The following is a 26,984-nucleotide window of genomic DNA, read 5'->3' as shown; positions in this document are numbered from 1 at the left end:
TCTCATACATACAGACTCTGAGGTCAGGCGTAGTCTGATCTGCCTGCACTTAGCAAATTAATGACAGTAGGACATACCTTTTATGATTTCTGCAAGAGCAAGGAGTTAAATAGGAGCAGCGGCAATAATCACTTAACTATATCTGACGGTATTTAAAAAAAAAGAAAAAAAAAGAAGAATAGCATTGATCAGTTCATATTTGTCTAAACTAAGACTCTCAGAAAAGGGAGTTACCGGTAAGTCTAACTCAGCTTTTCTCCAAGCGTCTTCCAGGACAGCCCATGAGAGGCTGAGCCAGAACTTACCAGTCTTAGGGAGGGATAATTGCCTGAAGGACCTTACGACCAAACGCCCGTTCCTGAGCAGATAGGAGATCCAGCTCTGCCAATTTGTTCCGGTGAGGCACCAGCCCTCTCAGCCCAAGATTTACATAAGGCTCTAGTTGAGTACGCAGTAACAAAAGGTGGAGGAACCTCCCTAATTTTGTAAGTTTCAGAGATAGTGCATCTAAAGCCACATTAGCTAGGTGGATAAAGCAAGCTATTTCCCCTGTGTGTTCCTGAAAAGAGGACAAACAAGGCATCAGTTTTTGTAAAGGTCTTGGTGACCTCAAGATGGACTAGGAGGATCCCTCTCATGTCTAAAAAAACGAAACTTTCTTTCTTGGTCGTTCTGTGGCGAACTACAAAAGGTTGACAGTACAATGTCCTGGGATCGGTGGAATGTACTGGCCACCTTGGGCAAAAAACCTGGATCAGTTTTCAAAACCACTCCATCCTCAAAAATCGTGAGGAAAGTCTCCCTTATGCCGCGTACACACGAGCGGACTTTTCAACATCCAAAGTCCGACGGACTGAGTCCGTCAGACTATTCGATCGTGTGTGGGCTGCAACGGACTTTTGACTCGCAAAAGTCCGAAGGACTTTAGAATATGGAACATGCTTCAAATTTTTCCGAAGGAACTCCACCGGACCCGATCCCTTCGAAAAATTTGCTCGTGTGTATGCTACTCCGACGGACTAAAACCGACGCTAGGGCAGCTATTGGCTACTGGCTATGAACTTCCTTATTCGAATCCAGTCGTACGTCATCACGTTCGAATCCGTCGGAGTTTAGTGTGATCGTGTGTGGCCAAGTCCGCTCAGCCGAAAAGTCTGTCAGAACTCCGTCGGAATTCCTTCGGAAGTCTGTCGGACATAAGTCCTCTCGTGTGTACGGGGCTTTACAGATAGGGCCTGCAACTCACTTACCCTACAAGCTGAGGTAATAGCTATAAGAAAAACTGTTTTTAATGTAAGTAACTTTAGGGAAATATCCTCAAGAGGCTCAAAAGGAAATTCAACCAGAGTTTGGAGTACCAGGGACAGGTCCCAAGTTGGGCAACTTCTCACCACTATAGGTCTGGCCCTAGAAATCGATTTGGAAAATCTGGCTATAGTGGGATTTTCCAGGAGAGAAAACACTGATAGTTGCCGCCTGTACCTTTAAGTTACTAAACAGAAAGACCTCTGTCGACACCCTGTTAAAAAAATTCCAAAATTGCAGGATTATCATCAGTTAATCTTTGATTTTCAGATAACCATGACTTAAACCTTTTCCAAACCTTGGAATATATGGCTCTATTCACTAGTTTTCTGCAATTTACTGGGGTCTTGACTACTTTGTCAGAGAATCCCTGGGCGTTCAGTATCTTTTCTTAAAGTACTAAGCCGTCAAGTTTAAGGAAACCACCTTGGAGTATGACACTGGACTAGAGCTGCCACGACAAGTCGACGTAATCTATTACGTCGACTACAAAGACACGTTGACGTGCGTGCAGGGCGTCGATGCGTCACAGTGGTTAGTATCTACCGCTGTCCTCCATGCCGCCATCCCCCTCTCTTCTCCCCCTCCGTGCCGCCGTCCCTAGGGGTGCAATGGATCGCCACCGATCCGTTATCCCAACGGGTCACCCCGCTCGGATCGGCACATGCCGCGATCTGCGGAGCGCTCCGCGGTCTCGGCCTTCCGCCTAGCTCCGAAGGGGTGGCCATCTTTCTACACCCAGGTGTTTACAATGTGATCGCTCTAACGGAGCGATCACTTGTAAAACAAACCGGCGTCATGACATGACGCTGGTTTCTCTCTCCCCTCTCTGTACTGATCTGTGCAGTGGAGGGGAGAGGTCGGATGGAAGCAGCCATCCCTCCATACCCTGCCAATACTCTGCCAGCCCCATACTCTGCCAGCCCCATACTCTGCTATGCAATACTCTGCTATGCAATACTCTGCTATGCCCACCCATACTCTGCTATGCAATACTACTCTGCTATGCAATACTACTCTGCTATGCAATACTACTCTGCTATGCAATACTACTCTGCTATGCAATACTACTCTGCTATGCAATACTCTCAAGGTTATTTAAAGGATTAATTAGCTAATCAAAAAAAAAAAAACACTAGATTCATTAAAAAATAATCGGATAGTCGTTGACTGATCGAAGAAATAAAATCGATAGATTAGTCGACAGACAAATTAATCGTTAGTTGCAGCTCTACACTGGACCCTGCAACAGTAAGTGTTCTCTCTTCAGAAAAAGACTCAGTGGAGGCTCTGAGATCAGAGTCTGTAGCAGGGAGAACCATGGCCTCTTGGGCCAGAAAGGGGCGAATAAAATAAGATTGGTTTCTTCTAGAAACTTCTGGAGGACCTCTGGAATAAGTCTGATCGCCAGGAAGGCGCAACAGAGGCCGAATGGCCACGGATTCGCCAGAGCATCGATCCCCAATGCTTGATCTGCTGGGTTCATAGAAAAGAACCTCTGTCTTGCGGTTGTTCTGAAATGAACAGATCTGCTTTGGGATATCCCCATCTGTTGGCGAGATCCGCAAAGACTTTGGGATGAAGGAACCAGTTGTCTTTAAATTTGATAATCAAGCAACTGAGATAATCTGCCAGTAAATTTTGTGTCCCCTTCAGAAGATCTGCACGATTAATCGTTAAGGGAAAAAAAAAAAAAAAAAAAAAAAAAAAAAAAAAATCGATCATCCGTAGTGATTCTTTAGGATATCGGAATGGACCGTAGGAGACCTCTCGTTAGGTGCAGGCTTGTCCTCCACCACAAGCTTCTCTTTACCTCTTTAGGTAATCTCTTTAGGAAGAAAGATTTTTTTGGTCTACTGAGTAAAAGTCGTAACCCAGATACGTCACTTTCTGGGCCGAAATTAAGGACGACTTCTCTACGTTTATCAACCAGCCTAGGGACTGTAGGATGTCTTGTACAGTATTGGAGATACTGTAACAACTTCCGATATGACTCTACCACCACAAGGAGGTCGTCCAGGTAAGGGATAATAGTTATCGCCGTTAAACTTAGCGGAGCCAGCGCTTCCCCCAACACCTTTGTAAAAATGCGTGGGGCCAAGGACAGACCGAAGGGGAGGGCTTGAAATTTAAAGTGTTCCCATCTTAAGTGCTAATGTCAAGAATCTCTGGAAGGCTGGATGGATAGGGATATGAAGGATAGGCATCCCTCAAATCCAAAGTGGCCATGAAGCAGTTTGGGTAGAGCAGATATTTGAATGCTGTGAATACCGTTTGCATACGGAAGTGCTTGTATCTGATTGAATGGTTTAGAGACCGGAGGTTCAGGATAAGCCGAAGCTTCCCTGATGGCTTTTTGATGACAAATATATGGGAATAAAACCCCTTGCCCTGATCTGACCGTGGAAACAGGGATCAGGACTTTTTTTATTTAATAATTCTCCAATTTGGAGACCAAGAGCCCTCTCTGGTGGTTGGCTCGAAAATTCCAGCCTGTACCCATTGGTCACCAGGTCCAAGATGAAGGGACTTACAGTGACTGCTTCCCATTGTGGAAGAAAGGCCTCCAATCTTCCTCCCACTGGGGGACACGAGTCACTGAGACTTGGCGAGTTGTTGAGGAGGCTTAAACAAGACCCTCCTTTACCTCTGCCTTTGTGCCCTGTCCAATGTTTTTTTGGGCCTGTTGTCCATTTTGTCTAGGACCCTGCTGCCTACCTTGCCCACGAAAAAAAACTTTCTGGCTGTTGGGTTTTTCTTTTTCTCCAGAAACGCCTTTTTCCTATCGGCTGTGCGTTCCAGTGCCTCCTGCAGTCCTGGGCCAAAAAGATGATCACCTGTCAAAGGAAGCCCACATAGGTGCAACCTTGAGGCTGAATCACCTGACCAGGTTTTAAGCCACAGGCTTCTCCTTGCTGAATTCACCAAGTCTGACATTCTTACCAACTCAGCGGAAGAATCAGCCAAAAATCCCACTGCCCGAAAAAGGAGAGGAAAAGACTTCAAAATCTGCTCTCTAGATTTACCTGCTGACAAATGCGTTTGAATTTGTGTCAGCCATACTTCTAGATTTCTGGCTACACATGTGGAGGCCAGAGCAGGTTTAAGATTGCCAACAGCTGAGGAGCTGTGGACCACAGCCAACAGCTGTGGAGAAGGATATTCCCTCTTTTGTCCATTAGGTCCTTAAGCGTGCCCATATCGTCAAACACTAAGTCTGAGTTTTTTTAAACCTTTGAAAGAGGTGCGTCAAACTTAAGATTTTTGTCCCACGGCTGCGCAGTGTCCTCATCAAAAGGAAACCTCCTTTTAAGGTTACCAGAAAAGTAAAGTTTTCTCTCTGGATTTTCCCACTCCAGTTTAATAGTATCAATCAAGGCACTACGCACTGGAAAAACTCTAGACTTCTTATGCAAACCCTTATACATAAGATCACATTTAGATAATTGAACCTCCTCTTTCAATTCAAGCGTAGTATAGATAGCCTTTAATAAGTCATCAACATCTTCTAAAGATAATACCTTGAGCCCCGAGTGGATTCTCTATCCCGGGTAGCTCTGACTTCAGCTTCTGAGTCTTTTCTCTCCGCTTGCTGAGGAGTGCTACTGACTGAAGCCCTAACTGAAGACGGACCCTCAGCAGAAGTCTGAAGCTTGTCAATTAGCATTTTAAATGATCTACAGGTAGATGCAAGCTCATCTCTGACAGGAGGCTACCGGGTCATCCTTTACTAGGCCTTCCATACAGGTGTGGCAAACTGCTTTGCTCCATGAGGATCTCAATTTGTTTGCACAAACTGCACATTTCCGTTTTGGTGGCTATGCTTGGGCCTTGTCCTGGGTCTTGACCTGCAAGACAAAATAAGTGACCCGCAATCTAACTAGAAGCCGCCCAATCACTCCATAACACCCCGTGCAGGAGGGAGGAAATGTGTCCCCTTACACCCACTACTACAGAGAGGGGAGGGGGAGGGAACATTCACAGGTATAGCAAGAGGGTGACAAAACACCCCAGGCTTACCTGTGAGGTGCTGGTGTTGGGGACCGCATCCACTGCCTGTGCAGTTGCTGCCAAAGGATCCACCCTGCCCCTCTTTATTGTTCACAGCCTCACTGCTTCTCATCAAAGACACCAGCAGCCAGCGTCCCCTGTTTGCGTGGCTATTTGGAGATGGGAACTGGCATCTCTGGCACCCGTGGATAATGTCATAAGCCCCGAAAGTGACCTTCTCCAGGTACTTCCTGTGGGCCAGCTGGGAGTGCAGTAGCTCCGCCCCCTCGAGCGGTGCGGCTTCCTCTTTCCCCAGGATATACTAGCCACGCTGTCAGCGGGGAAAGGACACCGCTGGTCTGCCTGCCTTAGTTGCAATGCACTGCGCTTTGGGACCCCACATCATCCCGGTCCTGGCCTTCTTTAGGCACTGAAAACAGGGGAGAGCAGCACAGCCAACCTCCCCAGTGGAGTGCGGCTTCTGGCTGAGGAGAAAAAGGTTAGTAGCATGCCCCATAGCTATACAGAGCCCCTGCTCATGAGACCTAGGGGACCAGGAACATGTTACACACCCCCCCCCCCCCCCATCCAGAGGAAACACTAATAAAAGGGCGGTCCTCCAGTGCCCATGTCAGTTATCTGGTGGGGTTAATGTGTTTCCTGTCCTGGTAGGAGCAGCCCTAGGTCTCATGGGCTGTCCTGGAAGACGCTTGGAGAAAAATACCTATTGATGTGCCAGAAATGCATTCAGCTTTTAATTCATATTGCTGGCTGGCAGCACAGCAATTTTGTGGACTGAATAGTATCAACCCTGCCCAGTTTTCTGTTAAAGTACTCAAACCTTATCCCTGTTCTAATGTTGGCAAAATAGAGAAGGACTAATTAGGCTCACTCAGATAATACAAGTATGTACAGGACTCAGAGCAGCTCTAAAGCTGGCCATAGACTGATTGCAATTCAGCTGGTTCAGCAGGGACTGATCGAATTTTGATACAACCAGCCTGTCGGGTTTTTCCACAAACAATCAGTGCCACCAGCTATAGCTATAACATCATTTACTGTTATTAGGGCTATGCACTCTTGCCTGCTTGCTTTTCAGGCTTGATAATTGTCAGCACCTTTACAGAAGGCATATTTCAGACTCGCATACACCTATTATTATCATAAGTGGACCAAAAAATCATGATTGCAGGCATACCTGCTGATGGATTTCCTGCATTACAGTGAAGTTGCTGAAGAAGATTCTGAGAGCGTCACCAAGATGCTGCTGGACCATTTCTCTCCCTATTCGCAGGCAAATGAGGGAAATAAGGTTGCTGCATTTAACACACAAAGCTAGACGTGCCTGAGGACCATTTGGGAACCTGTTACAAAAGAAAAACAGTTCAGTGGATATGCCATTATAACTGAATAAAACCAGCCTTCACACCACTACAGGCTACCATTTGTTTCAGGGTTTAACATATGAGGTATAGTAGTTTTAGAGAAAACAGAGGAAGGTAAGACCCTGCGGATTTTAAGTATGTCTAGCTATGTTCAACTCCATTACATGGAGGATAATGACATTAGTAGTTTACACAAATAAGATAACACAATTTTATGCTTCGAGGTAGTGATAAGGTTATTCTAATTCTAGCTAGATCGACTGGCATTTTCTGTACTTGCTGAAGAAGAAAACCAATGCAACAATCAAATTTAAAGAATATGTTACTCCAACATTTCATATTCCTGATACGTGGCTGCTGTACCATGTACTTATGTTAAAACGTATCTTGTTCTCTTTGTATTGCTTCCTTTGCATGAAATACCCGATGATCCTGCCAGTATTCCTGCATTCCTATTGTAAACTGACCAAAGCTGTGCATAAGTGAAAATCCTTCCCAGTGTGGTCAGTTTTCTGACTGTGCTGGGAAAACAGTCTGCCTGTCCTTCAATAATCAGACTTCTACTGAGACCCCCCCGGCCCCACAAAGTGATACACTGGAAAGATCAGTGTACTGCTGCTTCTCCTCCCCCAGCTCTCTGAGCTTCTTATGCAGCTGAGAACAGAGATTACACACACACACACACACACACACACACACACACACACTTTGCATTTCATTTCTATTTTAAACTGAGGCTGCATTTACTGCTCCTAAAACGCCTAAAAAAATTACTAACAAGCAAAATCCGATTCATTCAACGATACCTGTTCACATCTGAGCGTTTTGTCACCTGAAGACAAACGGCTGAAAAACGCCTTAAGCTCAAAAAAAGAACATGAGCGTCTTTGGGGCAGATTACAGGTGTTTTCTGTTTTTTACATTGCTGACCTGTACAAAAGCGTGGTAAAAATCGCATGACTTTGAAACGCTCAGGTGTGAACGCAGCCTGAATGGGTTGCACAACAAGGTAAGGGTTCACAAACTAAAAAAAAAAAAAAAAAAAAAAAAAAAAAAAACTTTAAAAGCTAGTAACCTGCAATATAGTACAACTTTGCTCTTAAGTTTATTAATCCTCTAAGATCACTTTGTGGGTTTCAAAATGTCCTCTTCCTGCCAAGAAAATAAAAATGTACTAAATGTAATTCTTATATATCTAAAAAGGCTGTGCACTGTAGGGATTAGTGTCTGTGAACGTTCTCATTTATCCAGGTAATAGTATAGTTAGCGTGGATAAAACTATAAATGCTGCATCTATCTGAACAGGACTACCACTGGCTGTATTGGTTAGCGCAAACATGTTGTAACCTTGTTTTAAGGATGTAAAATTGAATTCAATATTATCAGAAATAAATGGGCCTTTCAACCTAAGCCAAGATTACTTAACAAGCAGAAAATCAGATATTAACCAGTCAAATGATATTCTTTGTTCTTTACACTCTGCACTCAACTCCTGCTTCAATCCATTACGCCTTTTTATCTTCCCCCTTGATCCATGTGCTCTCTTTCTAACCCATATTCTGTTTTGATCACCTTCCCAAACATTGCACAATATGTTTTCATTGGCCGTCTACAGTATAATTTCAGAAATATGAAGTTGATGCTCCAAGCAAAATTATGATTTCTGGCTTAATATTGTAGAGATATGCATCGCTGAGCAGGAAGATAAAAAAGGAGCCTATTTTATAAATATGTACTCCTTTCATTATTATATGCTGTGCTACTATGTATTATTAAACAACTGGGTATTGTATTTATGGCAGTGCAGGATGTGCTGAATAGAAACAATGTTGACCTTGAGGATAAAAATACATTTTTATGTACACAATCTGAGGATAAAGCGGAAATTAAAAAAGGTAAGTGTTGCTGAATAACTTCTACTGATCAAAGCTTTACTAACAAATATTTATCCAGGACTGTAAAACCCTTTGGTGTATTCTTTTTTGTGATCAAGTTTACAGCGTTTTTTTTTTTTTTTTTTTTTTTTTTTACAGTACCACCAACATTTCAAGAGATTTAAAGGTAAAACTACAGTCTAACATTTACATCACACAAGGTAAAGCTACTGTGACTTATGTAACCTAACACTAACTTAAAGTGATTGTAAAGCTTTGTTTTTTTTTTGCTTTGTTTTTTAAACATCTCATACTTACCTGCTCTGTGCAAGGGTTTTGCACAGAGCTCCCCCGATCCCCCTTTTCTGCCCCCCCCCCCACGCGCACGGCTCTCATGGCTCCTCCTCTTCTCGAGTGCCCCCACAAAGAGCTGCTTTCTCTGGGGGCACTCATGCTGGCACGCTCCCGAGTCCTGCTGATGCGTCCATTGACACAGACAACAGGACTCGGCCCCCCCACTGGGTCACTTGGTTTGATTGACAGCAGCAGAGGCCAATGGTCAAAGCATGACATGTTAGGTATCTATTTACTTGGCGCAAGATCATCTTTCACATTAAACAAAAAATAAATTAAAAAATTGGGCTAACCGCTTAGTTTTTTTTAATTCATTGAAGGGTATTTTTTTCCCCAAAAAATTGCATTTGAAGGACTGCTGTGCAAATACAGTGTGGCATAAAATATTGCAACCATGACCATTTTATTCTCTGGGGCCTCTGCTAATAAAATATATATATATATATATATATATATATATATATATATATATATATATATATATATATATAAAAAAAATATTATAATATAAATTTAACGTTTGGGGGTTCGAAGTAATTTTCTAGCAACAAAGGTTTTTAACTTGTAAATAAATAAAAAAATTAGAAAAAAAAAAAAAAAATGCACTGGAATGCATCAAAAACACAAATGCGGAAATGCATCCAGAATGCATTTCTATTATGTGAACCAGCCCTAACAGATGTAGAGATCATGGCACAAAGGGTATTTGAAGGAACACCTGAATCAGGAATGTATGAAGAAAGGGTCAAGCAAAATAGAGTAACTGCCATGACCAAGGGACCCAGAAAAGCACAGCTTATCGCCCCCCCCCCCCCCCCCAAGGGGAAGCTGCCACCCAAAAAAAATAAAATAAACACAACGAGCCTCAACCAGTGACGACTACAGAACAAACGCATTGTCCAGCAAAAAGAAGTGGGGGAAAAAAAAAAACTATCAACTGGGAGGAAAAAAAAAAATAATGTGGTCAACAAGAAAACTGTACTATGCGAAGTCCCAGGTTGAAAATTCCTAAGTGGGGGTTTGGATGGACATACCATCCAAAAAGAAGAACAGCAGAAGATTTTTTTACCTTAATGCATTCTATGCTGCTGAAATCAGACTACACCCATATATGTCCTAAGTGTAGCCCAGACTTTCAAAAATCAAAAGGAGCAAGAAGATCACTGTGTTTACAGATACATTTACAGATTTGTCTGTACTCTGATATGAACATATTTGGGTCTAAAGAAAGTCTTATTAGAGGTATGGAGGGTGGATATTTTCTTGAAAAAACAAACCCACAAGTTATGAATGTATATAGTTCAAACTTAAGGACTTTGAAACCATGGTCTTCACCAGAAAAGAATTTGGAAGAATGATGGGCTTTCAAAGCCTTGTTGTGGTTTAGCTTTCCTATGAACTGAAACTAGGAAGGAGCTTTCAGACATATGCTTCTCTTTTTTACTTTCTGCTCTGCAAAGAGGAAATACATTTTTGTCTATAATCTTTAAAAATGCATTTTACTTCCTCATGTGGGCAAACTACTCAGAGGATAAAGAACATTAAACACTCATACTGAATGATGAAATGTACTCATTGTTCGAATCAAAGGGATGTTCTAGAAAAGTGGCAGGAAGAAAGCTGACTGTACTACCCATAGTAAACAAATCTCAGGTATCGTGTATTTTTATCCTGCCAAATTAAAGGTTTAACTCAGACTGGTTATGAAGGAGAACCCCATGTATTATTCATATTTTCTGTTCTTACATCATACACCAAACCACACAGCTACAACTATTGCATTTCCATGTCCTGTGTACCGTGGGAGACCAGATAAAGTGCTACTAAACCCAGGACCTTGCATTCATTATAAAAGGGACTATCTAGAAGTCCAGCTTTGACTTACAGTATAATACAAATTCTCAGCAGTCAACAGTATAAATCTCAACAGAAGCTTGGACAAGGACAAATCAAAATGATCACACAATATACCAGAATAAAAATCAGTAGATTCTACGATATGGGAAAAAAATACAAATACAGTCAAGGTTGTCCTCACCACCCCCCCACGCTGCTCTATAGGTCAGTAAGGCTTCTTATCACATATGGATCAAAGGGTGGTTTAGGAGGCGGAGACATCAAGGTAAATTTTTCCTATAAAACTTCAGATTTTCTTATGAATGTTTATTGTTCAGTTTGATTTGCAGTTCTCACAGTAGGTAACCTCTATTTCTACATTTTTTTAAGAACATACAATATACATTACCCAACAGTAGTAGAGGTCAAGAAGCTTAGAACTGGCAGTAGGACATCCTGGTTAATTTTTGGTAAAATGTCCATCAAAGTAGTGTCTGAAAGGTAGATGATGATCTTTTGAGTCAAGGTGACAGCAGCTAGGAGACCAGCTTCCTTGCGGCTGTTCAGTCTGCACCCACTGCTGGGAGCCACCTGCATGTGAACAATGGCAGTTAATGAAAAGACTATACATGAAAACATGAATTCAGTTCCAAAATATGTATGTACAGTGCACAGTGCAAAACCTGCTGAGACTTAGCCCTTGTACACACGGTAGGAAATTCCGACCACAAAATCCGTCAGATTTTTTCAGACGGATTTTATCCGAAACTAGTGTTGCATACACACGGTCGGACAAAGTTGTCGGAAAATCCAATCGTTCGGAACGGGATGACGTTCGTTCGTTATGACGGGACTACGTTCAGGCTAGTAGCCAATAGCTTTGGTCTCGTAATTTGATCTGAGCATGCGTGGCACTTTGTCCGATCGGAATTCTCTACAAGCGATCGGACAAAGTCCGATCGGATCATGTTGTCGTAAAATTTTATATCCAGCTCTCAAACTTTGTTTGTCGGACATTCCGACGGAGAAAGTCCGATGGAGCCCACACTCGGTCAGATTATCTGACAACACGGTCCGATCGGACATTTTCCATCGGAATTTCCGACAGTGTGTTCAAGGGCTTAGACCGGCCATACATGGTGCAAAATTGCTTTCCTGCAACCACGGGTTGTCGGGAAGAGGCCCTTGTCCTCATCAACAAGGGGACAAGGTGCTTTGGGGTGGCACCCCCCCATGTTGAGGGCACGCGGCCTGGTACGGCTCAGGAGGGGGGGGCGCCCGCTCGTCCCCACCCCCTTTCCTGGCCGGCCGGGTAGCGTGCTCGGATAAGGGTCTGGTGTGGATCTGGGGGGACCCCCACGCCGTTTTTTCTGCGTAGGGGGTTCCCCTTGGAATCCATACCAGACCTAAGGGCCTGGTTTGCTCTCAGAGGGGGACCCACGCCAATTTTTTTTTTCAGAAATTTGGCGTGGAGTTCCCCCTTCAGAGCTAATAATTCTGTCAGTCTCCTCCGTATAGACAGAGATCCGACTTGGAGGCGACCTCCATTGAAATCAATGGGTACAAGTCGCCTACAAGTCGGATTGAAGTAGTACAGGAACTTCTTTTGAAGTCGGAGGCTACTTCAGTAGCGTGCATTAAGACGTCTCTCATTCACTTACATTGATTTTTAAATGTTGTCCGACCTGAGGCGACTAGGGGCGTCCTGAAGTCGGATCGCAGTCGCCCCTGTGTGAACCGAGCCTCACTTTTTTACTCAAATTGTTTTTTATGTTGTCTTGAAAACAGATCTTTTTTTTTTTACCCTCCCCCTCCTTCTGCTCCCTGCACTCCTCTATTTGACGCCTTATACTTTTTTGATGTTGCCCTGAAATGTGTACCCTGTACAACTCACGGTACTATATATTTGCTGTCAATACGTAATCTGGAAGTGGCCCTTCAATGACAATTTTGGTGCTGGAATCATAGAGCCCCACATTGGTGCTATTTATTGTACCAATTCAAATGTAAAACTATATTCCACTGTTATGATCTTTCTGTTGTGCCCGTTCACCGCAACTTCCCAGTGCCCTGGCTACCGTATGGTTTTTGGTTTTGGTTTTGTAGCTCAAATTTAATAAAACAGATTGAAAGAAAAACACAAAACCTGAAGAACTTTGATCTTCTCTAATAAAGAATACCTTTATTTAAAAAATGTATGTGATCTGCAACTAATACAAGATTTTGAACTGATTTCACTATTACTCATCTGTGGAACTGTGGCCACATTTCCCGGGGATCAATCAGATGTGCTGCAGCTGCATGTGCTGACACTGAAAAGGAGACAGGTAGAGGGATAAAACAACAGTTTTTCTGCTTTTCAACTGTTTAGGGGACAAGCAATTGACCAAGCTGAGTGGCTTAACTGCAGAAGATAAGAGTCAGGTCACCAACCTGACTCTGCTGAGAACGTGTAAATCTCAGGGCTGGATGGACAGAAATAAGTAACTTTGGGCAGGTTGTGCAGCTTACTTACATGAACTGTATATTAGTTGTGTTCTAAGTTACCTGCCTAGAGTTCATCTTCAACAATGGTTTTTATTCTTTTTTTTTATCAATGCAATTATTTTTCTAGCAGGTGTCATTTATACATCTGATGTTAATCTGATAATCTCAGGATTTTAAGATTAGCCAAAAACTGAATGTAACATGTACAGCATCATTTGCCATTCAGTTACACAATTCTTTACAACACTGAATAGTTTGCTGGGGAAAAAAAAGAAGATGATAATCTACAGTATGTAAGGCCACCCAATGAGCAGAATGTGCTTAAATATTCTGCTGGAAAACACATTTCTCATTAGTGAGAAAAAAAAAAAAAAGAGAAAAAACCATTGCGATACAAAAAAAAATGTAGGAAGGGAAAAAACAGAATATTCTGCTAGGTTTGCACCCCATGTCACCAGTTGCAATACAGGAATTTTTCTTTCCGGTTTGCTTGCTAGTTTCACACTTGATTGCCTCCGACAACAAATCAAGGCACACTTTAAGTGGTCCAGTACATAAGGCTACATTCCATAATCTTCCATATTCTTTTCCGCTTCATATCCTACAAAACCAATCTCTCAGCTCTGATATTGTGTATCTGAGAATAGGCGTTGTTTTTTTCTCTATTATACAAAACAAAGCTTTACAGCAAGAAAAATCTGAACTAAACAGCTAAAACACAGCTGAAATACACAAAGACCAGTCTTATCTGCCTAAAGGAATTGGATTTCTATCTGTCCACTTTTCCCATCACTACACCTGTCCCTCACAGCACAGACAGGGGGGTGACATTACTTACTTTGTTATAGGAATACAGGGGTGTCACTCCACTGCGATCCAAACAATGAACGCAAAGCAACACAGTTCAAGTCATTTACTTACAGTACTTTCTTCTGCTGTTAAACACACGCAGCAGCCCTCCACCCTCGAGTGGTGCTATGCGTAGGATGACAGAGGCAAAATACCAAGACACACTTAGGTACTTAATGCCAATTGCACAAACAACACCACCTGCACTAAATGGTGTTTATCACACTTTCCAGAGAATTAAATAAGCAAATGGTGCAGGAAATTGTCAGAAGTGGCGAGCACACCATTAACTAAGCCTGCTCTTTGTTTTTCGTTTCTTTACTTTTATTGCTATTGAAAACAAGTTTACATATAAATGACTTGGATTAAAAAAAAAACTAAGCATGCTCCAGGTCTATCTGTGCCACCTGCTGCAGTTTTAATTTCAGGATGAAATAGCAAGCAGTATAGGTCTGTACCTAACAGAGGGAATGTGTCCGTTTTAGGGAGATTCTTGCAAAGTGTAGCCCTTTTGTAGGGGATGTGAGCCGTCAGCAGAAACCCAAGTCAAATTCCCCATTAGAGTTGATCTCTCATTGGCCGAGCCAGCGAGAAGTAACCTGTTGCTACCTTTTCCGTCTCATGCGATTCAGCAGTGATCTGGCAAGAAAGACAACATCTTCTACTGAGGATGCCTTCTGAGATATGACTAATAAATTAGGTGCTCTATAGCTATGGATCCAGTCAGATAGTGGCAGCTTCTATCAAAATAGGTGTCCAGCCTTCAGACGGGTTACTGGCTTCGTACACATATATGCAAATTGAATGTGTTTTGAACTGCATCCGATTCACAAGACACGTGAATAAAACTGGCCACCATGAGTACCAGACCTGAAAGGGCCTGGTATAGATTGGGGAGTGGGGACCCCCGAGACATTTTTTTTTTTCCAATGCCAGCAATGTTTTGTTTTTTTTGTCATCCGTTAAGGACGCTGCAGCTATCTTCCCTGTCTGCTCCTTAAACAAGCAGCTAACGTTAAAGATGCCGGTGGCCTCTGTCTCCAAAAATTTGCATCTGAAACGCATCTAAATCGCAGCTGAACAGCTGCTTTGGAGATTCGCAGTGAAAACTGAGGGGAAATTTGCACCGGACATGTGTGAACCTAGCCTAAAGGTTTGTTTGTTTTGTTTTTTTACGTGCTGGGGTGTGCTGTGCTGGAACGTGTTACACTCTAAATATGGGTGTAACAGGTAACGTGTTCCAAAAGTTGAACCTGTCCTTTAACCTGCCTTCTCCACTAGAAAGTTTTCAGTGCAGAGTGTTAGAGGACACCAGTGTAGTGCATGGCCTGTATTCTACATTCCGAATCATACACCAAACTTCTACTTCTCACACTCTTCCAGTTCATTTTGCTGATTGCTGTGTTTCTCACTAACTTCTATGGATTTGTCCACTTATTACAAACAGTAGGATCTAGTGTACAATATGGTAGTTACAGGTATGTTCATTTACGAAATCGGCCTCATGTCACAAATTCTGGAATTTGGGAGCGATTACAAAAAAAAGTAAATGCTGTCCAAATGTTTGTGTACTGTTAAGCAGTATCCTTTCAGTGCATCGATTTAATTTCATCAATATACAAGATTTTTTTCTTTTTTTAGTGCTTGGCATTCAGCAATAATTATAACTTACCAGGTAGCTGATGTAAGGCAGATACTGATAGGTAAGAAAAGGTTCTCCATAAAGATGAGCCATATGCATCAGGCACTCTAGCACAGGCCTAGACACCTGATCACCATACACCGGTTTCTTGACATTTAGTGGGCTATTTTCCTCCATGTTAGATAGAAACTGATGTCTCTGGTGACCTGCGTATGATAGGGATCATGTATATATTAACACTGCAATTTTTCGATTGAAAAAGAAAAACAGATGCATATTTCACCAGTAACGCTTTTAACCAAATGTAATTTATTCAACATTTTTCAAGTTAAAGGGGTTGTATACCCACACATGTAATAAAAAATAAAAAAAAAAAAAAAAAAACCCCTGTAAGGCCAAGCCATAATGAGCTAGTATGCATCGCATACTAGCTCATTATGAAATCCTTATCTTAGAACGGGGTCCCTGTATCACAGCCCACAACACACATGAATGATGATCGGGAGTAAAAAGGTTAAAAAGGGTGGTACTCCCATGCTGTCAATTACTAAATGGAGCCAGAGACCTACTGCAGCAGGCACCTAGTCAGCTGATCCTTAGCAGATAATGAGATAAATGGGTAATAGTGATGCTGCACTGTGAGCTCTCTGATATTTACTGGGAATAAACTAAAATAAAGTGCAAATGAAAATAAAGGAATGAAATATCAGCATGAAATGCCAATAGATAAACAGTATAATGTGTGATAAAGTGGATATGCAAATAAATCGGAAACGGATCATTTCAAAAACACATAATAAAGGCTAAAGTGCAAAACAGTGCCTGTGCAATCCTAGAATAGGTACATAAATAGTAATAAATGTCCAAAGTACCACCCCGAACTTGGTCAACCAACAAACTATATACACAACAGACCCAAAGAGACTAATATATCAAAACAAGAGAATGGATGAAAGCGTCCACAGTTGAAAATTGGTGATGGTTCCCTTCAACGTGAATAGCGCAATAAAAATGTCCGATGCCTGGCCAATTCAAGCTGAGATGACATCTTAATCCTCGTACACATGATCAGATTTTGTGTGGGAATTGTGTGATGACAGACTGTTGGCCTAAAATCTGACTGTTAGTACACTCCATCAGATAATTGTTGTTCAACTTTCCGCCAGCAAATGGTGGATGGCAGGCTAGTAAATATTCCACGGACAACAGTCTGTTGTCAGATTTTCCTATCGACTGTACACAAGTCAGTCACATAAAAGTTGAAAGTACAAACACGTATGCTCGGAATCAATGCTCACCAAACACGACATTAGCAGAAGGTGCACAAAGGGTGGCGCTCAAGAGCTGAAATTCCTTGTAGAAAGTCACTATGTTCGCCTTTGTTGGCCGACAATTGTGTAACGTTTGTATGCAGGACAAGTTCCTGGTAAATGCCCTTTGGACAAAAGTCTGATGCTTTATCTGCCGAAAATCCGATCGTGTGTATTAGCTCCTCACCTTACTGCTATAAGGTTACAGCATATTTTGGGTCTGATGGTTCAGAGACCAGGTTATGCTGTAAACTTACAGCAGTAAGGCGAGAGGGGCTAGTACACACTTAGGTGTCATCTCCGCTTGGATTGGCCAGGCATCAGCCATTTTTTTTTTTCACTATTCCCTGTGAAGGGAACCATCACCAATTTTCAACTTTGGACTGTTTCATCCATTCTCTTGTATTCATGTATTAGTCTCTTTGGGACTGTTATATATCGTTTGTTGGTTGAACCCCCCCCCCCCCCCCAAGTCTGGGGTGGTTGTTTGGATGTTAATTTTTTGCATTTACTACATCACCATTGTCATGTACATAATTCTAGGATTGCACAGGCACGGTTTTGCACTTTGCACTTTAGCCTTTATTATATGTCACTGTTTTTGATGATCCGTTTCAGATTTATTTGAATATGCACTTTATCACAGATTATACTGTTCATCTATTAGCATTTTACACTGATTTTTCATTATTTTAGTTGCCCTTTATTTTACTTTATTCCCAGTAAATAGAGAGCTCACAGCACAGCATCACTATTACGCATGATTGGGAGTAACCGCTGAAATGCATAAGGCTGACCATACATGAACTGATAAAGATAAAGATAGAACTATTGCAAACCAAAAAGAGTACAAACATAAAGCAGTTGTAAACACCGCTTGGTCATTTTTACCTATAGGTAAGCCTAGAATAAGCCTTACCTGTAGGTAAAATGAATATCTCCCAAACATTCACCCTGCATGCAACCAGTGACATCACTGACGCATGCTCTCTGAAGTCCTGGCATACCTTGCCAGAGCTTCGTGCCGGAACCGAGGGCTCTCATACGCATGCATGCGGGGGAGTGAGGTCAATGCCGCTCCAGCCAATCACATAGCCATAGCTCACGAACCAGGAAGAATGTCAGCGCTGTCAGCGGTGACTTTACAGCGCTAGAGGGCTTCATTCCAAGACAAGCATTTCATAATGTGCTAGTATGCGATACATACCAGCAAATTATGGACATTGTCTTGCAGGTTTTTTGTTTTTAAACATCCGTGATTTACAACCACTTTAAAAAGGAGAAGTTCACCTGTCGTAATATCTTACAACCATATTCAGGGTGTAACATGTTGCGAACAGACCAGTCCCCGCACCTTCCCGATCCCTGTGACAGCTAGTGGGGTTCTTCTCCCTCCCGGTAGCTCTCATAATTTTTTTTTTTTTTTTTTAACGTGGCTAAGGGGGGCTCCACATGCCTGGCCGCTTCACAGATTGACTGTGCATGTGCATTCTCTGTGCATGAAAAACTACAAGGTCTGGCAGCCTTTGCAGCTATCAGCTTGTAGTTTTCAATGAACTACCATGGCGCTGTGCAGCACTGTGGTAGTTTATTCATGCATCCTGTCAGATTGTATTCGCTTACCTGTACGTGATGTAAAAGGCAAGCAGATACACTGGCAGATCTGCTGGAGACCTGCATGGCACCAGCAATCTTTACAGGCTCCAAAAATAAATAAAATGCCACCTTTTTTTGGGGGGGGGGGGGGGGGGCAAAAAGAAAAATATGCATTTCTTATTTTTTACCAAAAGTGAACTTTTTCTTTAAAAAGTTCACCTAAACTGATGCATGTCTGTTCACCCTCCTCTATCCCAGCAGACAGGCTTAGGAAAAATCGCAACTGCTCAGGTTGGATTTTTCATGTCTGATCACCATTTCTCCCTTTCCAATAGCCCCAGCCAAGATAATACCACCTGAGTGCTCCCTCCAGTGTTTTCTCAATTGGAACATACAAGTTTGTAAAACAAAAGAAGCCATATCAAACCTGAACAACCAGCGGTGTCTATAGAAAGCTGCAGTTTTGAGGCTGAAAAAGGGTTTGTGAACTGGGCAAGGGCAAGCAAAAAGTTGTCACAGGACAGGCAGATCTAGTGGTCCAATTTTTTAACAAAACTATATATCAAAATTATTCAAATAAGGCAGTAGCTGGATTTTTGGAACAAATGTAGTAATCATACATGTGTGCACTGATTGGGATTTGCTATGTCAAGTTATCAAGTTGAAGTATGTGAGACAGCAATTTTTTAAAAAGAGAGACAAACAATTACCAACATAACAGGACGTGAGTAATCGTAGCAGATTCCTGCCAATGCAGCGGGAGGTCACAGTTGGACCTAGCTTGGCTGAAAGCCACCTTACCATCTTACAAGCTGTATCTGCAAAACAAAAGTGCACCCAGATAAAACATACAGTACACAGGAAACAAGCCTGATAATGTTAAACTAATACACAGTAACCAAGTTTGAAAATGTTTTGCAGTAGACAGTTGAAGAAATTTAAAACAGGGGCGCTCAACCTTCTGATGAGCGAGGGCCACTTAAGTGATTTGGTAACCAGTCGCAGGCTACAATGAACTATGGGGTTTTACTGCCCCCCTAAATCATAAAACCTTACTGTTCCAAGCCCCTAGAAGGCCGCTTCACACCGATATGCTGCAGTTTACCTGCACTGTAGGTGAAATGCAGTGTACCTGCAAGTTAGCTGTGCTTTCTGAGAATGCAACAAACCTGCAAAATATAATAGAGGTCTATGGCTCAGTGCAGCTAACCTGCAGGAAAGCCAGTCAGCCATACAGAGGAAGCATCAGTTTATGCAGCTCCTGCTGCTAGTGTCAGCTCACTGAACTTTGATGCTCTGGGATGGTGGGTCGGCAAGGCCGGACTGTGATCAATAGGTTGCCGACCCCAGGCATGCGCATCCCTGGTTCGGCACTGCACTGTGTTAATCACAGGCATTGAGACATTTTCCCGATTTGCGGCTGCAGAGATCAGGAAATGTCCCACTGCCTGCGATTAGCGCAGCGCAGACTCCTAAACTCATCCTTAGTTTTAAGTAGATGGTGGTGAAAGTACCAAAATGTTTACTTTCGCACTGAAAACAAGTAATGTTGTAAAGATAAGCATCGTCTCTCTCTCTCTCTCTCAACTAATCCCTTGGTAATTCCATGACAGGAAAGTTAAGCAATTTACTTATTGATAGGTTTGTTTAAAGGAGAAGTCCAGCCTGAGCTTGTTTTGGGGATCTAAGAACCTAACCATCGGCGATGTTCGATGGCTCTGTTCTCAATGTAGAAAATCCGGGGGACAGATGCAGCACCAGCTCCATGCTGCATCTACTTAGGAAAGTATAAATGGGGGAAAAAAAAAAAAAACCTTGCTTCTCTTTTAGTGCAGCATATAGGTTTTCTAAAAGCATTATTTTGAACAAATATGATTTTAGACTTGTTAAAGTTGGGAATTGGGGTAGGAAATCTGGGCAAGACCAAAATGGATGGATTTGATTGAGGAACTGGGCATTACATTTTAATACAAGCAATAAGTGGGATGTTGAAGGCCCAGTATGCTCAATGTATAATATGATCTTGAACTGGACCTCCCTCCAAGTCTAACCCACCACCACCCTCCTCCATTCTCAAAACTGATGTCACCGCACCTTTGTCAAGTCCTGCTTTACACGGGCGTGTTTTTCCTGTTTTAAAATTTGCCGGCCGGCTTTTCTATGCTACGAGATTGAATCTTATGTTTGCTGACCAAACTTTTTATCAAATAAATCACTTGGTTTTACCGATGGCGAGGATTTTTTGTTTTTCTTTCTGGGCCTCATAATTCTATTGAGATAGTTTTCCAGCCCCGGGTACAGCAGCAAGTTTCTCAAGTTCAGTGTGTTGGTTAACACTGACACATGCGGCTTGCTATCTTATCTGGGCTGGGATTCGGTGAACACCCTACCTACAAGCCCCTTACAGCAGTGAGGGATCGCAATACCCAGGTTTGGGTGACAAGCTAATCTAGCTTGTATAGCTGGTAAACCTTAACTCTGTGTGGTGGCGGATTCAGTTTGTGTCCCCTGAAGACTCGTCACTGGGTGTTGCAATGTTGCATCATCTTCAACATTGATGATATAGACTGTTTTCCTATTTGTCCAGATTTTTGTCCCATTTATTTCCTAATATAATATATAATGGTATACTTGGGATTTACTCCATTCCGTTTTTCACTGTTCACTATTATATATATTTTGTTATTACTTAGTGTTTGACCATAGGTGGACAATTTTGTTCCACACTCATTTAATGTGTTTACTCACAAGTTATTTTTAATATTGTTAAGCGCCTGTAAAGGGGGGGGATTTATGACACGTGGCCTAGGCATAGGACCACCAGTTTTGATTTATTGCTTTGAGATTTCGGATAAACCAAGAGCAATTGGTTTAGTTAACCAAGGAAGGACGGACTGACTGACGGGCGGACGGACGGGACTTCCAGAGATATATTAAAAAAAATAAAAATAAAGCTTCTTTATTGTATATCCGTTAAAAATAAAGCATGACATACACACGGTCCATGAATGATCAGTTAACGCATTTCACACTCCTGTGCTTATTCATTAGGTAATTAATGAATAAGCACAGGAATGTGAAATGCGTTTACTGGTCATTCATTTATTGTGTCTATGTCATGCTTCATTTTTAATAGATATACAATAAAGAAGCTGTTTTTATCCTGAGAGGTTACAGCTTACAGCAGCACAGAATCTCGCAGGCTGCCTAAGAGCGGTGTGCCCCCAGCATATTCTTTAATTGGTTTAGTTAACACTAATTAAAAAGGTAGAGTTAAAGTTTAAATGCCCTAAGAAAATTACTTGTTTGCACTGGGGCCCTGTTTAGATTTCCCCTCATTCCCTGTCCTTATGACAACATGTCACTAAGGTAGGGAGTAAAAAAGGAAATTTGAAGAAAGTGTGGGTAGGTGAAATTGGTAATTCATATACAGACATCTTGCTGCCAGAATTCCCAACAGATAACAGAAGGTCATTCAGTTTAATCTACTTCTAGCTCTTCTAGCTTCCAGTTCTTATTCAACATGAATAATATATTGTATAACAAAGCAAGCAGGTTTCTAGAATCAAAAAATGATGAAGTATAGTATTACCTATTAAAATCTTCTGTTCTTTTTCTTCTGTCTGATTATTCAAATCAGGTTCGTCCTCTTCCAGTTCTTGGTTTTCATTGGCTACAACTGCATCAGTTGAAGCTTCTGTGTTGACCAAGAGGGTTATTTCTGAAAGGCCAGGAGAAGAATCCCGCTCTTCCTCTTCTTCAGACTCCTCACTTTGTTTTAGGTCTTGACTACTATCTCCAGACTTCATGCTACCTTTTTCTCTAAGGGAGTCACTATCTGCTACTTTCTCATCTCCTAGGGAGACTTCACTTGCACTGCTTTTGTCACTTAACCTTCCAAGGCTGAGAGACTCTGGTTCTTGCGTATGAAGGGCATCATTGACATACAACCCCCCTTGAAAGTCCTCACTTTCTCCTAGGTAAACTTGATCGTGAAAGCTAACCCCAGAAGTATAGTCTAAGAGTTCATGGGAAGAGCCACTATGGTCTACACTATTCTGGAGACCTTCACCGAATTGCCCAGCAACTGGGCTCTCCCCACCACTTTCTTCATCTTCAGCCGTTCCAGACAACAATTTTCCTTCATCACCTGAGCTCTCTACTCCAACAAGTATTTGAAGCACATGATTAAGTAAATTGGAAAGAAATGCCTGCAAGCCCAGACGAACTATCAACTGGGCTACAAAGCAATCTGTGTACAGATAAAATCTTCCATGAATAAAAGAAGGGTTTTCGTATGCACCAATGAGGGGCTTCAATAAATACTTGTTTGCGTTTTTTGGGCCCAAAGCTTTGGCCACAGGCTCAAAAAGATACCATGCTGCGTAAACAGCTGTACTTCCTTCAGTCATTAACGACAAGACAAATGGAAGAATTATTTCTAATCCTTCAGGGGTAATATCACAAAGAATTCCATCTATCTGCTGCCACAACTGGAACACAAGCTCGCGACCTTGGCTGTCATCTTCTGTTCTTCGTGACTGATAGGTCAAGATGAATTTATGCAAGTTAGGGAAGTACTTGGGGAAAGGAATGGTTGAGCAAAATGGACTCAGGAGCTGGGAGGGAGATGGTGGAGGAAGACCATTAGAAATGTGAGGAAACTCAAACAGTTTGACCTGTGTCTCAATATCCACATTGCTAAAAAGCTCTTCATCTGGAGCATGTAGCTGTAAAAAAGACTCGAGCATCTGTAGAAGAGGTGTAGGAATCTCTTTCATGTGATATTTTCCGAGATTGCGAACTAAAATATATCGTTCCAGAAGTGGGGATTTAGGGGCCATAGTGTGAATTCTTGGGGCAAAAACTATTTCTGCCATCATAACACCCAAAGCTTGTATATCTCTCTGAAAAAGATCTAAAAGGCCCAGTGGATGCTTATTGTTAGATTCTTTCACTGGAAGTATGGTGCTATGCAAACCTCGAACTAAAAAGTTGTCAAGTTTTTCCAGTTCTTCCAAAGCTTGTATAGGATTAAAACCTTCAGGCAATGAGATCTTTCCACAGTTTTCTTCTGAGGCAATCTTGAATGGCCTGTTTGACCTAATAGGAGGAGATCTGCTTTCACCGGAGTAGTTACTTGAACTAGTAATTTGGTGGGAGGGTATAGTGGCCTGATCAACAACCTTTCCTGAACTTCCTAGCACATCAAGAGCCTCAGTTCCTTGTTCTAGATCATCATCTGCTGTGCTCTCTTTATTGCTGGTCCAATGGCTTTCACAAGCAGTGGCTTCCAGCACAAGATCATTGACAGTATGTTTGTTATTAGATGCAGTCATCTCAACAATGCTATGTCTAGATGTAACTACTGCGGGAGCTTCAAAAAGAGAATAACTAGGCCCAAGAAGACGTTTAGGGTGGGGCTGATCAAACAACTGTACAACGCCATAACATGTCAAGTTAGCATGATTATCCACCAGGTGAAGACAGACATTTTTTTCTTTCACTGCATTCTTCCCAGTCAGCTTGTACCCAAAAGTAAGGTCTATCCAGTGATGAAGATCTTGAGACACATCTCTGCTTTCTAAAAGTGCTCGGTGTACATTTATGAAATCTTCATATGAACTGCACCAAGATGGAATATCAAGATCTGGCATATCTGCATGAATGGATTTGAATATAGTAGGTTCTGAGAAAAATTCTGGAATGCACTCATCTGGAGTCCATGCCTGCATACGTTCCATGCTTGCTGGATATTCATTTGGTTCCCACTGAGAACGCACATGATTACAAAGAACAGCTTTTGGTGTTCTTCTAGCCTTATATACATAGTATGTAATATCTGAGAGAACGTCAGAGATATGATGAGGAACATGCAACTGATCTGAACTGCCACCACCTGCTACAAATGCCTGTTTTGTCATCTCATATGTGAATTCTAGCTGCTTGTCACCTTTGTTTAAACGGAACTTGGATTTTTTCAGGTCTCTAAATTTACCGTTTTTGGTAGTGAAATCAACAACCCAAGGTAAAACTGGATGGTAATTTGGATCTCCCTGTCTTCTGCCAGCAAGTTTATTTAGATACATAAGGTAGTCAAAATTGCTAACCCTTCCATGAATCCACTCAATAACCATGTCTTTCAGCTCACCATTGCATGACACACATAGTGCAGTTGATTTCACTTGATCTATGATATCCGATGAATCTTCCATACTACTCAATGAGCTATCAATTTGCCTTTCATAATCAATAAAATTAGGCCTTAGCTGACTGCAAAGTTTTTCATCAACAGCCACGTTGCATAATGAAATGGATCCACTTGATAAGCCTGCTAAGTGACATGCCTTCATGGCCTGGAGAATATTATACAAAATAAAAAGTACTTTGGCATGACTGTTTGCGAGTTTAGCAGGGCTAAAAGTGATAGCATCATATAATGAATACTGCATATATGGCAAGATAATATACAACATGCCAGATGATTCCATCAAAGCTTCAGCTGGGACAATATTGGGGCAAGAAGGAGCCCCGACAACAAAACTGGCACTTTCGTTGGAAGGAGACAGACTGGCAGATGCTTGATTTGTGACAATGAAAGGGCAACCATAGATTTTCTGGAGAGACAACTTTAGAGCATCCAAGGCTTGCATGCTTGGCACTTTAGGTACATTTTCATAGGGCTGCACATAACTCCTTTGAGCTTTGTACCACATGTTCTTATAGTTTTGTTGGGCCACATTGTTCATAAAACTAAACAATGATTCACAGTCCCCATTCTGTCCTTGTAGGAAGCCATTGTTGAGAGCCAACGAGTAAACCAGCCTACTTTTTCTCAGTCCATGAATCTCTACCCTTGTCCAGCCAGTAGGTAATTTCTGGACTGAACGCTGCAAAAATGTCTTAATTTCTACACTGCTAAATCCTTCTAGCTTGGGGCATTGCAGTGGAATGGTTTTGCGTTCTTTCATGTTGAAAAGCCATTTTTGAGATACAAGAGCGATTACATGACTGCCAGCTTCAGCTATAGCAAGTTGATTCTGATCAATGCCAAGGTCCTTCTCAACAGAGTCTATTAACCACTCCATCTTTGGCAAAGGATAATTTGTTTTATGTCACATTTTAGTATTTTGATTCTGTAAAATTAAAGAGAGATAAAACACAACATTAGAAATAGGTACATTTTCAATGGTTTTACTTTAGTCTTTATAAAAAAAAAAATCTTTAGCACAAAATGTTTGTTTCTAATCAGTATGGTCTCCCCCTTCTGAAAGGGTTAAAACAGTGGGCATCAACCCTGTCCTCATTACCCAATAACAGGCCAGGTTTTATGTATTACCTTGGGGAGATGCAGACTAGACTACTGCAATCACTGAGCAGCAAATTATATCACCTGTCATGTATTCCAGGTATCTTGCAAACCTGGCCTGTTAGTGGGCCCTGAGGACAGGGTTGATGACCAGTGGGTTAAAACATCTGCTAGTTTTTTTAGGAGTTTTTTTTAGTTCTACGTGTCCCCTTCGGGATATTTCCCTTCACCTGTTGTACCAACTTAAGGAAGCAAGCAGAAAGCTCTATAAAAGGGGGGAAAAAAAATCACCTCTTTTGGAATTTCCCCCACCTTTGAGTCCCAATAATGGTCACCAGGACAAATAGAGAGTGTTAGGATGGTTCCCTGCAGTACATATAAACAATAACAGCCCGACAGGTGTGCTAACCCCTCACTACTCTATCCCACAACTAAAAGAAAATTTGGCTTTAGATAAAACTTTAAGACAGGACACTTACAGTGTATTTTGGTTTTTTGCTTTTTGGATACAGTAGGGAAAAGGTAAAGGTCAGGGGAGAATACACGTTCCTTCTAGTCCTAGAGTTTCAACAGGAAAGCACCCCAAAACTGAAGGGGAATGCCACTTTACAGTTGTCACTATTGAATGATTCACCCATGACTCTTGCACTGTTGACAACTCTAAAATGTTACCTTACTTTTTTTGGTGACAATGGTCACCAAGGCAAATAGAGGGCTGAATATCCCAGCCAGAATACAGAGGAGAAAAAAAAAATAAAAAAAAATAAAAAAAAAACCACAAAAACACACACACACACACACACACACACCAACAATTTAGCAGGTGGTCTAACCCTTCCCCACTATCCAAAGAATCCCATACACTATCTGTAGTGAACACTGAATATAATGTAATAATTGCAACCATCTGACATCAGGCAATTTAAAGCCTAATATATATATATATATATATATATATATATATATATATATATATATATATATATATCTCGTATACAATTGCAACACTAGTCATATTGTAATTGAATGTTATTATAAATTAGATTT

At 41.7% G+C, this 26,984-nt stretch overlaps 1 protein-coding gene across 2 annotated transcripts in view; it reads right to left on the bottom strand.

Moving 5' to 3' along the window:
* The window catches only part of WDR81 (WD repeat domain 81), a 117,125-nt gene that overhangs the window by 66,535 nt on the left and 23,606 nt on the right, over positions 1-26,984 (bottom strand). For both annotated transcript variants that reach the window (XM_077480569.1, XM_077480568.1), the window contains exons 2-6: positions 22,221-25,764; positions 19,339-19,446; positions 15,753-15,928; positions 11,154-11,335; positions 6,494-6,659 (exon numbers count right to left, since the gene is read on the bottom strand). In XM_077480569.1, coding sequence (XP_077336695.1) covers positions 6,494-6,659; positions 11,154-11,335; positions 15,753-15,928; positions 19,339-19,446; positions 22,221-25,716 — 4,128 coding nt within the window. In that variant the 5' untranslated portion in view covers positions 25,717-25,764. The remainder of the gene's footprint in view (positions 1-6,493; positions 6,660-11,153; positions 11,336-15,752; positions 15,929-19,338; positions 19,447-22,220; positions 25,765-26,984) is intronic.

This window comes from Lithobates pipiens, unplaced genomic scaffold (assembly GCF_037356315.1).
Source record: "Lithobates pipiens isolate NorthernLeopardFrog02 unplaced genomic scaffold, aLitPip1_a1.2 Scaffold_16, whole genome shotgun sequence".
NCBI lineage: Eukaryota > Metazoa > Chordata > Amphibia > Anura > Ranidae > Lithobates > Lithobates pipiens.
This window is presented reverse-complemented; position numbering and strand designations above follow the sequence as displayed.